The sequence below is a fragment of the Chamaea fasciata genome, unplaced genomic scaffold (assembly GCF_029207755.1).
Source record: "Chamaea fasciata isolate MVZ Bird 193981 ecotype frontalis unplaced genomic scaffold, bChaFas1.0.hap1 SCAF_2, whole genome shotgun sequence".
NCBI classification, from domain to species: Eukaryota; Metazoa; Chordata; class Aves; order Passeriformes; family Sylviidae; genus Chamaea; species Chamaea fasciata.
Window position 1 is genome coordinate 77,842,701 of NW_027094087.1, and position 16,213 is coordinate 77,858,913.

At 37.2% G+C, this 16,213-nt stretch overlaps 1 protein-coding gene and 1 long non-coding RNA gene across 2 annotated transcripts in view; one reads left to right on the forward strand and one right to left on the reverse strand.

Annotated features, from left to right (window-relative positions):
* Nucleotides 1-16,213, reverse strand: part of NALCN (sodium leak channel, non-selective) — a 238,087-nt gene that overhangs the window by 118,263 nt on the left and 103,611 nt on the right. Inside the window, exon 11 of the mRNA XM_066176413.1 lies at nt 926-1,057. Coding sequence (XP_066032510.1) covers nt 926-1,057 — 132 coding nt within the window. The remainder of the gene's footprint in view (nt 1-925; nt 1,058-16,213) is intronic.
* Nucleotides 1-16,213, forward strand: part of LOC136285350 (uncharacterized) — a 55,363-nt gene that overhangs the window by 8,151 nt on the left and 30,999 nt on the right. The window lies entirely within an intron of this gene.

Sequence of the window (16,213 nt, forward strand, 5' to 3'; positions counted from 1 at the left end):
AAAAAAAGGAGATCCATACAGTATTGTACTGTTATGGACTAAAGGGTTTAAAGCTGGGAATGTGAGTCTGAATATAAAATATATTTAGACATAGAAAATCACACAACAACCAAAACCAGAGAAACAACTATGAACATTCTGCTCTCATTCACTCTAGTCTAAGAATGACCCCTCTGGCTCCAAAAGACTGTGTAACCACTGAAGCCAGGGAAACTGCAGTAAGCATAAAGTAGAAATTTGCCCTATCCAGGCAAGGTTTTAGGATCTCCAGTGCATGCTCTACAGTAAGATCTTTGACCAGCTAATGACTCAAGCAGGTCCTTTTCAGAATGTTACCTGTACCTCCAATTCACTAGTTCAGGAGCACAGACTCCTCCTTTACAAAATTCATGATTGGAAATTTTTTTCTTGGTTTTTTGTGGGTTTTTTTTTGTTTTTTTTTTTTTTTTTGTGATGTGCTCTTGTGATTGCTGAAGCCAGACTATTTGTAACATTATTTTGGTTATGCTTAAGGACCTTCCGGCAGTTAAGTATATGTATATCAAATAAAGAGTATTTAGGAAGATGTTCTATATTACACTTTTTAAATACAGTGTTTTGTTATCTTTTAAAAGTTAAAGTCTTACGAATGTTACACTCCTGCTAGAGAAAGATAGCAACTCAGCAGCCATGCATTGCCTGCATATGGTATACTTAAGTCTCAGCTCACTACCACTAACATTTTGTTTGAGGAAATTACCTTTCAAAAGGTTGTAAGATAGGGCTGTCAGCCATTGTCAGACAGAGAAAGTTGAACAAGTTAGCAAAGTACTCTTGGAATGCTTCAGGGAATAAAAAAATTACACACTAAAATGTTCTTGACAGTCACATTTTTTACTTTAGCTTATCTTGAAAATTACCCAGATAGTCGTTTCAGCATACTCACCTCAGCAAGGTAAAATTCATCATATTGTCTCTTGAAATTTTCTCCTTTATAGTAGTTGCTAGCAGCAACAATCACATCGACAGCAACCATGCTTAGTATGAACATATGAAACACAGATGACCTCATCATTTTCTACAAAAGAAAAAGTAAATTTTATCATCAAAAGGAGTCAAACCATGTGCATTTTAAAGATCTACTATATTGTCAAAACATAATCAGCTATAATAATATGTCATTTTAAAGCTTCTTTATATAATTCTAATTTATGACTCTTTAAAGTATGTTTTAATAGATTGCTTCAACTGGTTTACATGTGCAGGTTTTGAGATGTCTTTTGTACTTTTTAGTTTTTATTTGTCAATTGGCTTCTTACTGAAGGTTTATAATTTAATATGATATCCATTATTTTAGTATGTTTTAAAGCATAAAGAGCACATCTATCAAGGTCATTTGGCCTTGTTTAATACTCCTGCATTATAATTTATTCATGCAAATCTCAATGACTTATTGTTCAGGAAAATGTTACATCAATTCTATCTTGTGCACTGCTTTAGCTCAAGAAACACATGTTTTATAGAATTCATCTGATGTTAAACTGTCACCTAAATGAATAAAACACATCTACATATAGTAGATACACACATCTGGGCCTATGAGCTATGAAGTACTCACAGATAATTCACATATCTCTGTACTTAATGCTGATTCAGTATATCACTGCTGCCGCACCCACACATGAGATAAGAGAAATAGAGACACAGAGCAGTGTCCAGGAGTTTACATCTGTGAGATGCCAAAACATTCCTGATAAGATACGTAAGATGCATGCAGAAGTTCAAAGAAGTAACTTCTAAGCCTCCACCACAAAGACAATAGACTTATGATTTACGCTGAAAACTTAACCACTTCTCTCACTGGGTCAGCCACAATAGAAGCTAGAGTCAAACACAGAAGATATTGTTATTTTACATTAAAAAAAAATCTTTGAATGAATGGCCACTAATATTGACATTGTTTTATAAATTTCCACAAGTAATACAGTTCAGATCTTTAATATGAGTAAGTTATGTACCATTATGGTTTCTTCTGTTTGTGTGTAAGTTGTACTTCCAGTGGAAAAGGCCATTTTTATTTGTTCCTGAGTTTATATGTAAAAGTGCCTAACAAAATTTCAGGAAAAATAGAACTCAAAATGTAGAAGAACTCTGCCTCCTTCCATCTTTTCCCTAAAGATTCTGCGTACCTGTACTGGTATTATGTTCACATAATCACATAATTATTTATGTTGGAAAGGACTTCTTGATATAATCTAGTCTGGTGCTGCCTGCTTAAGCAGAGTGAGTCAGAGCAGGTATTCCAGAACTTTGTTCAGTCAGAGTTTGAGCATCTTGACAGATGAAGGCTCTGCAACCTGTCTGTGCAACCTGTTCCACTGTTTGACAACCTTCACAGTGGAAGAGTCTTTTGTTTTGTTCAGCTGTTCATCATGGCTCCAGACTTTCTCCCAAAACTCAGAGGCTTGAGATTCCTGAAGGTCAGTCTTACCTATCAAGATGGGTGAAAAAGGCCTCAACCATTTCTACGCCATTGCCTTGCCTTGCAAGGTCTCCTAATCATTTCAACAGCAGCCCCACATTTTTCTAGTCTTGCTTTTGCTTCTCTTACATATGTAGAAGCCCTTCTTGTTGCCTTCCATGTCAGGGAACATTCAGTCCCATACCTCCACTCTCAGACAGGGTATTTGTATTCCTCCTGGGCCACTTGGCCCTGATTCCATCTCTCGTATGCTTCCTTTTTAATTCCGAGTTTTGTCCAGAGCTACCGGTTCAATTATGTGGACCTCCTGCCATGTTTGTTTGATTTCCTGCACTTGGAAGGAGACCATTTTTTAACTTCAAGGAGGAGGATCCTTGAAAATCAACCAGTTCTTCTGGTACCTCTAATCTCTAGGACTGTATATTTATGGGATTCTTCCAAGCAGATACCTGAACATGAAAAAGTCTGAACACCATGGTTGGGCTCCTATCTTTTGGCTTTGTTCCTTCTTTGAAGGTTCCTGAACTCCACATTCTCATGGTCATTGCAATAAAGACTGCTCCTGAATCTCACAACCTGACCAATTTCTCCTTCCTGGCAAGTATGAGGTCCCTACAAAACATCTGATCTCATCAATACACATTTTAGAAAGCTACCACCACTCCAGTACAGAAACCTGGACTGTTTTCTGCTGTATTGTCCTTCTAACAGAGCAGTTAGACTGCTCCAGGAGAACCGAGGCTTGTGAATGTGAAACTCAAAGAGTCATGAAACCGTTTAGGTTGAAAGGAATCTCAAAGATCATCTGCTTCAGAAGTATGCAAAATTTAAGAAACACACATTTTTACATATGTAAGACATATTAATACATTAGAAAATTCATATATATAGTTGTAAAATACTGTCAAAATCTTGAATGAGCTGAGATTGTTATATTCACGAAGAATTGTCAGCATTGACATTTTATATTTAACCCTGCCTGCGGTCAGAGCCTTAACCAAGCTACTCTTCATACAGGGTTGTTGTGTGTTTCTTTTTTGATGAAATTAGAACACATTGTGGGATGTATGAGAGGCTGCAAGGACTAGTACTTGTTCAGCTTTTAGCAAAGCCCTGTGCCTGCCTACTGAAGAGTACACCCCCTCTTGAATTTCACTGGAGTTTAAGATAGCTTACTTAAATTGTAGCTGAATGGAGGCTAAGAACATATTTACAAGCATACGAGCTGATAGAATTGCGTCTTGTCTCTTAATATCTGGACTTTTTGTGTGAGTTACAGGTAGCATTGCAGACAGAAGACAGCTCAAACACTTCCCATGCAAGTTGGCTTCCTTTTGACCCTAGTGACATAAAATGGTTGTATATTCTATTCTAGAAAAGGAGGTTCAGGAGATAAGGCTTACATTCAGAAATTTACAGAACAAGCAAGGGTTAGTAATACCTAAAGCACAGGTAAGTCACCAAAATAGTGGCTAAATAAGGTCTTGCTTTTATTTTTAATCCACAAGGCAAGCTATAAGAATACAATAATTAAAGGTAGGTCTACTGGCATGCATTTTTTTCAGTATAATTCAAAACAGGCATCATTTTATTCTTTACCTTTCCATTTCACACAAATTCTAACCAGAGAGTCTCTCTGCATATTTTACACTGTATTTTTAATGGTGTCAAAATTTCCATCATAATAATGAAGTATTCTGTCTCATATGTGGAAGTACTTGCTAAAAGAAACTAGCAAGTGAGGCAGCAAAAAGCACTTTTATCTCCTTTCACATGGAAGCAAAATGGTAATACAGGAAAAATAAAAATGCATAAACTGTCTTGATATGCATGTACATATATGCACATTTGGTCATCTAGTCTCCATCTTTGGACACTGGTGATTTAGGGATGCTACTCCTCAGTTCAGGGCTGCCACTGATTTGCTCCAAACCACACTGCAACTTGCTCACTCCTCCGTCCCCCTCCCTGCTGGCGGCTGAAGAGGAGAATTGGAGGCACAAAAGGAAAGATCATGGGCTAAGAACAATATACTGGAGATGGTAACGAGATAAGAAAATGAACAGTTACAGCAACAACATTGATAACAAGTGTACAAGAGAGGTGAGTGAATCACACTAAAAATGTTCAGAATCAGCATTAACTGAGCACTCCCTCTGCCACTCCCTCTGGAAGGAAAGCCTCCTTCTTGTTGCAAGAAACTCCTTTCCCCCTGACCCCAGCAATGACATGAGGTGGTATAAAATAACCTCCAGATTCTAGCCATGCCCCGTTCTGGCCACTGCAAAGACCAATCTTGTCCTGGCCAGAACCAGAACCAGTCATAAAAAGATTTTGCAGTGGCATATTTAATCCTGGAAAATAAATTGCAATAATAGAAATAATATCCTAATCATGGTTTGGTTCATAGTTTGATTCACAGAATCACAGAATGCTAAAGTTGGAAAAGACTGTTAAGACCATCAAGTCTAACCCAGCACCACCACCATGTTCACCATTAAACTGTTTCCTCAAGTGACATAGCCACATTTTTTTAAAAAATTCCAGGGATGGTGACTCTACCACTTCCTTGGGTGGTCTATTCCAATGTTTGACAACCTTTTCCATTAAGAAATTTCTTCTAATATCTAATTTAAACCTACCATGGTGCAATTTGAAGCCATTCCTCGCATCCTGTCACTTGAAACCTGGAGAAGAGACTGACCCCCACCTTGCTAAAACCTCCTTACATGTAGTTACAGAGAGGAATATGGTCCTCCCTGAGCCTCCTGTTCTCCAGGCTACACATCCCAAGTTCCCTCAGCCACTCCTCATAAGACTTGTGCTCCAGTCCATTCACCAGGGTCCTTGCCCTTCTCTGGACTCTCTGCAGCACCTTCTATTTTTCAGTAAGATTCAATAAAACTTGTTGTCAAGGTTGCCTTCCCAATTAAACTGAAAGAAGACTATTTAGCTAATAGAAAGTATTACACTGGCATAACAGGATTCAACATTAAGATAATAAGGAAGGAGGCTCAGACAGGATGCAAGGCAGGCACAGGCAATGTAAAGGCAGGAATAGCTGGCTGAGGCAACAAATCAAGAGATAGCGGTGGTGAGGAACAATAAAAGCACCTAAATGCTGGCAGAGAGACAGAGAGCACAAAGGGCCAGCAAGGGTGGAGACATCTGAGCAAGTACCTCTACCACACACAGAGCAAAAACGCTATGCTGAGGAGATTTTAAAAAAAAATCATTATTTTTAAATCCCAGGACTGGCCAGTTCATGGGGGCAAGATTGGTATCTGTGTTTTTTGATTTTTTTCTACATCTTGTCAGAATCTAGCTGCTCATGAATGCTGTGCATGATAAGCAGCTTTCCTGTTGGCCTTTCAGACAGACTGCTGTATCTTTAGGAGATCAACCACAATACTCTGATCCACACACTTACTGTGCCCAGCTTTCCCCTACTCTATTCTGCCTTAGTTTGTTCTTTCCGCATCACAGAATTTTAATTTGTATTTGCACCCTTAGAACAGTTCATTCACACCTCTGCTGCTATGTTCAACCATGAGAATCCACTGCCTCTTTACGTATTTCTGTATTTGGAATGAGGTCTTAATGAAAGCTGAATTTAGTCCACAGCTCTTGTCCAAGCTTTGAAAATCATTTTGGATCATCAGATCAGCAGTGTATCATTTGGATTACAGCCCTTTTCAGAGCACATAGGCATGGAAAATTCTCCATGCAAACTTGAAAGAGGAGACATAATGCCAATTTTTGTTCTTGTTTAATTTAATGACCTTTTTTAGCCCTTGGATGTGTGTTTCCTAAGCTGTGTAGAAATGAGATGAAAGAAATATTCTGATGTTGCTGTCAGCCAGATACATGGTAAATTGTATCTAATATTAAACTGGATTTAAGATTAGCTGTGTTGAAGAAATCTCAAATGAAATGCCCCACTGCTGCCATCAATCAACTACAACAGTGATGAATTTTTACATTTACTATGAATTACGTATAATGCTGGCATCTGACTTCATGCAGGATGCTAATTCTCAGTGTCCAGGACACCGAAGAACCTGTATGGCACAGTGCATTAGAGATGCAGTGGCCATAAAACTCAGTACATGGCAAACTGTTAACCATCCAAATTCTTTAATAATTTGGAAATACACAAAGGAGCCAAGGACTTTGTGCTCAGATGAGAATTTCAAGAATGCAAAAAAGACTTCTAAAATACTACTCACTTATTTAACATTAGGAACATGCTTGGTGCAGCTGAGGAACTCTGAGTGAAAAACTGTATTAAATATCCCGGATTCACCCAAAAACTCAAGTAATGACACTGCAATTGCTGACAGGTGGAGACTACTGGGCCCACACAGTCTTACAGAGCATTACAACGCACAGCCTAGAGCAGTCTTTTTTCACTACAGTGGTATCAGAATGATGTACATTGCCTTAATGCTCCTCCCACATTCCTGCATGGCAGAGGAAGATGAGTGACATAAATTTGCCTTTGCCAGCTCCCTTCCCTGGAGAACGTACACAGCAGCTGCCACTTAGCATAGCCAGAGCCACAGACACTGGCTCAGAAAAGCAGTGGCCCATGCGAAATGCAGTCACTAAGAAAACTGGAATTATTGAATATGAAACTACCTTTTCCTAATGCTAGATTCCTTTTGGGCCCTTGATATGTACATCAGGTCACTCTTTGTATCACCATCCTTCATATAGGATTTTTGTTCCAATTCCATAAAAGGTCTTACTTACTAAGCATGATGGTAAATGTTGCAAACTTGTAGGGTCTGACAGACTTAAAAATTAAAGAATCCATGGCCCATATTACCCTGATATTACTAACCCAAAACTGACCCAGCTGATAATGTTTAATATTATGACGTGAAACCTTGGAAGAGGTGTCTTCAAAGGGCTCAGGATTCAGACCTGCAGAAATTTAGACTGCATCTGATAATACTAACAGTCTTGGTGGTAGTCTTAAAAAAAAAAAAAAAAAAAAAAAAAAAAAAAAAAAAAAAAGAAGAGAACAAATAGTATTTAAGAATAAAAAATTATCTCCAAAGCCATCAAACTTATTAGTAATGAGTAAGACATGGTGAGGATCTGATATGTAGAAAAGCTTTGCTTATTTTGGCAATTTAGTGTGTGAAAAGCTTAGACTGCATAATTGTCAAACTGGCAGGGTAGCTGTTGAAAGTACCAAACCAATTAATGAACAGTGTAAACATCATTTAACTAAAAGACTTTGATGATCACTATATGGGTAAGCAGCTTTCTCTTCAGTTTTTGATACTTTTGAATTGTGCATTCATCAATGGCAAAAACACAGTTGTATCTGAATTTCTTTATATTTTAGATATACTTTAATACTTCATAAACCAATAGCATCTCCTCCTCTGTGTTATAACAGAATGGCTCTGGCAAGTTTCTTATTCTCTTTTTGTCTTTATTGGCTTTTGCTATTTGCACAAGGAAGCTTGATCCTGCTAAAAGATTCCAGCCAAGCTTCCAGCTATACATGTTTAAAGACCTTATACGGGCTATGTGATCACTGTGGTTAAGTTCACACCTATCATTATAATGATGCTGTATGTTATTTGTACTCCTATCTATACATGCCTACTGGAAGACCATCCTTTCTGGTAGTTAGAATAGACTTTGATTTGTTAAAGTTGTTTAGATGTGCACAAAAGAGTTGGGCGATACTACTGAGCAGCAACGGAAAATCTCACATTTGTGCTAATCCAGCCTTCTTTACTTATGGGCCTATTGGAGCCTAGATCCTACTACTGCAGTGACATGAAGGCAAATGCAAGTCCTAGCTTATTTGTATGCACAGAATCACAATGTGTGGAGATGCATTCTGGAACAGAACTGCAAATCTTATGGTACTCATTCACTTCATAAAGCGCAATTAGCTGGAGTTATGTGGGCATCACAGAATAGAGAAGACTTGCTCAGAAGACGTAACAAACCATGACTCAAGTTCATTACAGCAGCTTGGAAAACTCTAGGTCAAATAATAATAAAATGAAAGTATTGCAAGTAAATTCTCATTCTTTCTGGACATTTCAGAGGTTGGCCCATGATTCCTAAATACATATAAAAGGATTATGGGTTATATAGAACAGGGTCAGTTTAAGGTGTATGCATAGAATTTATACCACTAAGAAAGGAACATGATTGCCAGTCATTCTTGATTCAATTTTGAAAGCAGGATACATCAAAAGCCTCAGAAACTATTATAATACACAAGACTAGAAATAGCAAAATCCCCTTGACTTTAGGATTCTATAACACAAGATTTCTAAGAGTCACTAAGCAAAGATTCAATCCTGGCCTAAAGAAAAGGGCAAGTTTTTTTACCCTATACATGTTTAGTATACTTATGGTGTTTATTTCGTCTTTTTTTTTTTTTTCCCAAAGTGCTTGAAGATACCTTGAATATGAAAGAAGCTTTAGAAAATCACATTCTATACACTGCTAATCACAGATAATTCATAGCATGAATAGGATAAATTTGATTTTCATCTTGTTGGTTAATGGCCATCTGAGCAAGTACAAAATTGTGAAATTGCAGAAAATGTTCCCTTTTGTTTGCAGTACATTGTAGAGCATTTTACAAGCTATGTAACTAATTTTCCATAAACCATTTTGCTTTCAACTTACTTTATGACTGCCTGACAAAGATATGCATGTGAGGAGCATTTAGCAATTATTCCCATGCTCTGCAATCTGAACATTTCTGAAAATTATAAAGCATTAAGCAGAAATTTTATGGGAACAAGCTTTTTAAAAACTTATATTGATGCAGTAATATATCAGTGTGGGACATTAAGAAACATTGTAAATCGAAGATACCATCTACCCTATTTGAGAGGAACTTCACTGCTAGATGAATTCAATTTAAATAAAGTAAACAAGGTGAAGGATGAGTTTTAAAGATGCAGGAAGAGGTGGCTTTTAGATACTGCAAAGGAAGTAAGTCAGAACCACAACTCAGATGTTTGGTGATGTCAAGGAGGCAGTCTTGCCTTTACAGTACAGGCCGATTGTCCCAGTACAATGAGAGCAGGGTGATTCTTCAGCAATTTTGTATACAGAGGTTTGCTTTAATGTTTTCATGATGGTGGAGAGGAAGTTCTTAGGGTAGTGAGTAGAGATGAATGTAAAGACCCTTTAAGATCCACAGTTCAATGAAAAATCTCCTTAGAAACTCCATGTTACTTTCAGATCATCTCAGCACAGAATCTTTGCTATCAGCTGCAGGAGATACTTTAGGTGGTATGGTGATAGTCAAGGGAGGAAAATGGTCCTCAAAACACAAACATCATAACTCCTGCAAGTTTTAGAATATGCATTCAGAAACTTTTCTATAAATGTTTTCTGACTGCAGCAGATATGACACTGGCCTAGCAGAAAGAGCACTATAGACAGTAAACTGTCTATAGTGGCTAATAAAATATTCTACAAGTTTCACTTTTCTGTGCTTCTCTTTCCACCTTCTACCACATCTGATTAGGATGCAAAACTTAAGGTAGCCATCATATCTGTGTTTTCACAGGGTCTCCCACCCTGCAGCCTCAAAACAAGCTGGATATGGGACTATTACTGAATAATGGTAACATTTCAGGACACGTAAATATGCTCTCCAATCAGTTAACATAGGATTCTGTGCTACCACAATATGGTTTTAAGGCAATAAATGTAATTTTCAGATGTCATGGTACAGCTAAAATCATTAAAAAATCAGAAATAATTGAGATCTTCCAATAGTCTAAATGTCTCTGTAATATTTGAAAATACATGTGAGTCACCAATCTGTCATATTTACACAGACTCTTCTGCCTTTTACCATAGGTAATTTTGATTTGAAAATTAAAAGCTACTTAAAAAAAAGGTAAATTGAATTCTGATCAAAGGAACAAAATAAAGTCAATAGCATAGCAAGAATGAGAAAATACACTTAGGAAGTAAACAAATGGAAATAATGATAAAAAGCCTAATGAAGAGAAATTAAAAACTCTTAAGAGTTTTTTGAGTAACCAAGCCTTTAAGTCTGAAGTTTTTGTCAGAAATTAGATGCATTTTTCCCCTTACATCCTAGATTTGAAAGCCAAATTTCTATTTCTGTTATAGGGCTAAAGAATGTGTTGCATATGCCTCTTTCAGACTAGCTGCATCCTGTTAATTCACATGCTTCAACAACAGAATAAAGCAGTAGCATACATACACTTATGTACGCCTCTTACTAACAGCAGCCACTTTTCTCCTCCCACAAACTTCTAACAGAACAGTCAAAAAGAAAATGGTGACTCTTCTGCCCTAAAAATACATGAAATAATGGCTTCTTTGAAACTAAACGACCCTCCTCCCCACCAGTTTATAAATCAGCTAACACAGTGTGTCATTTTCTTTGCAAGAAGAGAGGAAGTAAGTGGCCTTTCAGCAACTGCAATCTGACTTAGAGAAATTGAGAGCAGCTGCTGCAACATAAAAGAAATCTAAAAATACTACTTAAATTGTTCACAATAACAACAATGCATAGAAATTGTTACCTACCTGTCAGAATTTTAGAACTGTTAATAAGTATCATCACCTCAGCAGTAATTTTCTCTAAAGCTACATAGTATGAAATGCAAAACAGAACCCAAATAATATGAAGTTTTATTCTTTTTCCTAAATATAGCAATACAGATCAATTCAGAAAATATGAGTCAAAATAATTAATGACTAAAATGTGCAATTAAATAGACCAAATTAATTTTTCTTTTATATCTAGTGACTTCATCAAAGCTGTAGGGTGGACATTCACTCTCTACTTTACTAAGGTGTGATTAGTCACCTACCTGTCCTATGGGGATTAATATGCTCCCTCGTCCTAGCGTATTTGCAAAGAGAAAGTGTAAAAGTTCTTTTCCTCTCACAATAAAAAATACTGAACTAGCCTAAAATCACAATGCTAAATGCATTTAACTTGAGTGCATTTTATATATATTAAAAGGCATTTACCTTAATGCATTTTATATGTGTTAACCCTAATGCATTTAACCTTTGTGGGTGACCACACACTGAAACAGGTTGCTCAGAGAAGTTGTGGAGTCTCCTTCACTGGAGATATTTAAGAACTCTCTGGACACGTTCCTCTGCAACATGCTCTGGTGTGATCCTGCTTGAGCAGGGAGGTTGGACCAGAAGTCCCACTGTGGTGCCTTCCAACCTTAGCGAGTCTGAGAATCTCAGGTACAGGAAGAGGCATAGACACACTCCCACCTGCTCACATTATGGATAAACACAACATAAATACATAACTATATAAACACTATATGCGTGCATATATATGTTTTTATAAATAGACACTTATAGGGCAAGCCATATTTATAGCAAATTGCTGATACTGTCCTCAGCCAATCACCTTTTAATGGATGCATGTGACGTATTTAATCTGTATTTTCTAATTTCTTCTCTGAAAACTCCAGCTGATTGACTATTTGCATTATAGCATTATCTGTGTTTACATATGGTTGCGGAATCTGTGGGAGGACAGAGAGAGACAGTGCTGAAGGCAATCTTACCCCCGATATATTGCAGCTGTGTCAATTACCAGAGTGGGAACAGCCTTGCCCTCACAGCTATGGGTGTGATAAAAGAGTGAGTTAGCTGGTAAAGAGTCAGTTGGAGTCTGCTGGTTGTGGTGTGAGGAGGAAGGGACAGGAGGTCGTGTGAGGGACAGCTCAGGTAAGCCACTGTATGAGGGACAGACAGGGTTAGGTGGCTGTGCTAGGGACAGGAAGGAGCGAGCTGGAACTGCAGAAGGAAGGAGGAGAGAAAGAGCCAGAGTTGCCCATGGAAGGCTACACAGAAAAGGCATGAAAGACTTATATAACAAGGTGCTGATACTTGAAGCCTTCTTCAGTGTCAGTTGTACCTCCTCCATCAGATTCTTCTAAATATAGCCTTCAATTTTCTGTATGTCAACAATATTGATATTTCCTATCTTTTCATATTTATATTTTGAAAAGAATATATTGATCCCAAAAGAAAAAGAAAAAAGTAGTAATGTTTGGCTTAGTCTGCAGCAAGACAGCTCCACCTCTAATACTAAATATATTTGCCACTATTTAGAGGCTGTGCCATTTATGAGCTGTGATACATAATATATTGCTTCACTCCTTCAGATACACACAATACATAATTATGACAAGTAATTGCTTATTACAGGGGCTTCAACTTTCCCCCAGATTTCAGGGAAGGTGAGTGACAATGGAAAGAATCTGGACCCTACCTGTGCTGTAATTTTTTTCAATGCTTTCAAAATTTCTGTAACTTTTACATTTTAGAACTCTAGGAACTTCACTTCCAACAATTTTCAAATAACACTTGTTCCTTGAATTATATGCCTTTGAAGATCTCACCAGGAAGGCCTCCCTGAAATTGCTTCAATAGACTACTTACTCTTTCACTTACATTTCAATTCAAGAATCATGTCTCTGAAATGTCATTATTAACCAGGTGTGAATCAGCCATTTTCACTGCCTCTTTTTTCTCTGGCCTTTTATTTCTCAATTAATTAGAATGATTTTGTTATTGTACTGTAGATTTACTAGCTGTTTTATAAAATATGAAGGAAAAGGTTGCTGTTATTATAATGATTAACTCATGAGCTGAAAGAGCAGTAGACTGTAATGTAAGCAATGTAACTCATTCCGCTATTAGTATTTAGGATCATCATGAAATCCTTCAGAATTCTTTACATTATTTTTAGGAAATTACCCATGTGCCAAGACAGGTGCAGCCATGCTCAGAGAGTGGTAAAATACACCACCTGCCTTTCCTTTTTTTTTGCTCCCTCACAGTTTAAACCACTTGGTCAAGAATTCAGTGCAGATTCTGTTTCAGTGTAGCCACCTGGCTGTGTCAACCCCAATGAGCAGGTTGCTCATATCAAAGTTGGTATCTACTAACTCTGCAGATGCTCTGGAGGGGACAAGGCTCAGTGCTGGCCACCTGTGCTATAGCCCAGCTCTCCTCACAGTAGTGTTCATGTCTCATGAATGACTTAGGTGGGTGTTCTGCTGACAGCATAAAGTGACAAGAGACAGGAGAGAGTTTACAGTACTCAGAATGGGTTGGTGGTCTGAAAATGTAAATCTTGGTGTTAGGAAGACTTTAGGGCGTATCTTTTCTTCTGGGCTCATGAAAAAACAACATAGAGAGCAATTCACGATAAGCCAAGACTGAATTTCTATTTGCCTGCAACCTCTTGTACAATGATAAAGCACTATTTTAAACTACCAACTACTGAGAAAGCACTACTGATCCAACAATTTAACAGAAAAGAAGAAGAGAGATGGGGAACAATTTTCTTAATTTTGAATAAGTGATGGTGAAACAAAATTAAATCCAAATGCTTCAAAGAATCTTTTACTTTTCTGACACAGAAACAGAAAAAAAAGAAGTCCATTTAAATTTCTTTTCTAACATCAAAATATACATGTGGAAGCATCTAGTTCTATCCTTGGACTATGTGCTGTCAGTATTTCCAAACAGCATGAGAACCTGGAAAATTAGATTCTTAAAAGCAAGTATTTATGGAAGGAAACATTTTTTAGTGGTTCTTCTTCCTTTTATCATTGTATTTCCTGGAAAACATACTAAGATAAAACCATCCTTCATGGAAAAGTTTTCTATACAGCTACAGCTCCTTAAAATCTCTTGGTTCTTATTGCAGCTTTTTATCTTAGTACAATGATTATTATCATGTGCGCTTTGAAATTCTTTAGATAGCTGAGCTAAATTTCAGTGCTTTTTCACAGCTTTGGTATTGTTGAGCTGTTTAAAACTTAGAGAACTGCTTGATCAGCATTAGAAAAATTAGAATACTTCAGTACTTTGATAACTTCCTTTCTGAACTCAAAACTGCCAAATGTGAGCTTTAGGCAATTAAGACAACTCTACCCCGAATTAATGAAAATATTTTCCTGGGTCAGACTGGCCATTTTTATCTACTATTGGCTTCCGCAATTAAGAAAGTAAGACAATTCTAATTTACCTGGAATTAATGAAATTTTTTTCCTGGGTCATATTGGTCATTTGTATTGATTATTGGTTTCTGATTGCAATGCCTTGCCTCACAGAGTACATTAATCTTATAAGTTATTGTATGTACTGCATTGGTCTTGGGGACATGGTGTACAGTGTAGTTCAGACTACCAATTGCTACCTCCTTTGGAAGCCTATATAAATAAATACCAAACATTTTAATAGATTTTCCACCTTTTGATTAGAACAGTTTTTCCTTGCATAATTTAATTAGCACACTCTCAAACTCGTGATTTACATATAAAAAGCAGAGATTACTTTGAAATAAATCAAATGCTCCATTAAAGAAGTGATCAGATGAATAATTAGAAGCAAAAACATATTTTTTGCACTTAGGCTCAAAACCTACTTTCTAGTAAAGTGGCTTCCAATCAAACAAAATTTGACACACAGAAAGGAATCACAGAAGTATTTCTCCCTACCTGAAATAGCACTAGAAACTGCTGACAATTTAGGCTCTATTGCCTTGGGCAGGGGGATAGCAGAGCTAATCAGAGATTTTGATTGCCATTAATCCTGAGGGCAAGGGGCATTGATTGGCTTTATACTTCCCTTTTTCTTGCAAAGCATCTGGTCTTCAGCTTCATCTGCCAGACTACCTTAACTGCAGCCAAGCTGTGATATCCCTTTTTCCTTCAATAAGGGAAAACCAGTGGTTAGACTTGTCTAACCAAATGGATATGGGATGACTACTCAGTTTAATGTGGTTTGGATGAAACACAGTAGCATCCCAGAATGAAAATACATTGATTGGTTTTAATTGCTTCCATCTCAGAGAATAGCAGAAGAAATTTTTTCCCCACTTTCTAAAAAAGTCGTGATCTTAAGGTTGGATTTGGACTGGACCACATAAGAATCATGTCTTGTAAATCTGGAGATGCTGGAGTCATAGGACAGAGGAGACTGCAACATTCTGGTTACATTCTAGAAACATCCACAAAATTTCCAATGGAGTTTTTTTGATGTTTTTCCAAATAAGATATCAAAATTCAGATGCCAAATAAAAAGAAATAAGCATAATGTGTAGTGTTCATAACTATGATCAAACTTGGAGCATAAAACAAGCAGGTCCTAAAGACAAACCAACAGATGCACCAAATGCAGGTATTATCAAGTCTTCTTTCAAAGGCTGGGAGATTGTGTGTAAAGGTGCACAAGGCAATTTTTGGACTCCTTTCACCATTTCAGCTTCACAGAGCTGTGTTATCTTCTGCTCATTGATACCCAGCAAACTAAAAGAGCAGTTCAGTTGCATGTAGAGCTGACTTGTAACACTGACAGCTTTAGTGGCATTCAGTGAAGCAGCTCTTGCTCAAGTCACGTTAGAGATGGATGGGATAACGCAAAATAAATAGGATGGATCAAGCAGTAAAGACAGTAGAGACACATAAGGTAATTATGGTTTTGGATGAAAATTATAAACTCCTAGGCCATGTCCTCAATACTGAGAAGAGACATGGATAGAAAGAAGTTAAGTAAGGGAGGGTAAAGAAAATACATAATTTTCCTTTCCTACAAATTCCTGAACTCTTGAAAAAACCCAAAAGTTTTTCTCCCTATAACCCATCCTTTCAAAAATTATTCCCATATGTCCTTTAATTAATTTTGCCTTCAGAAATACTTTCTTGATGTGAAAGCATATGGGGA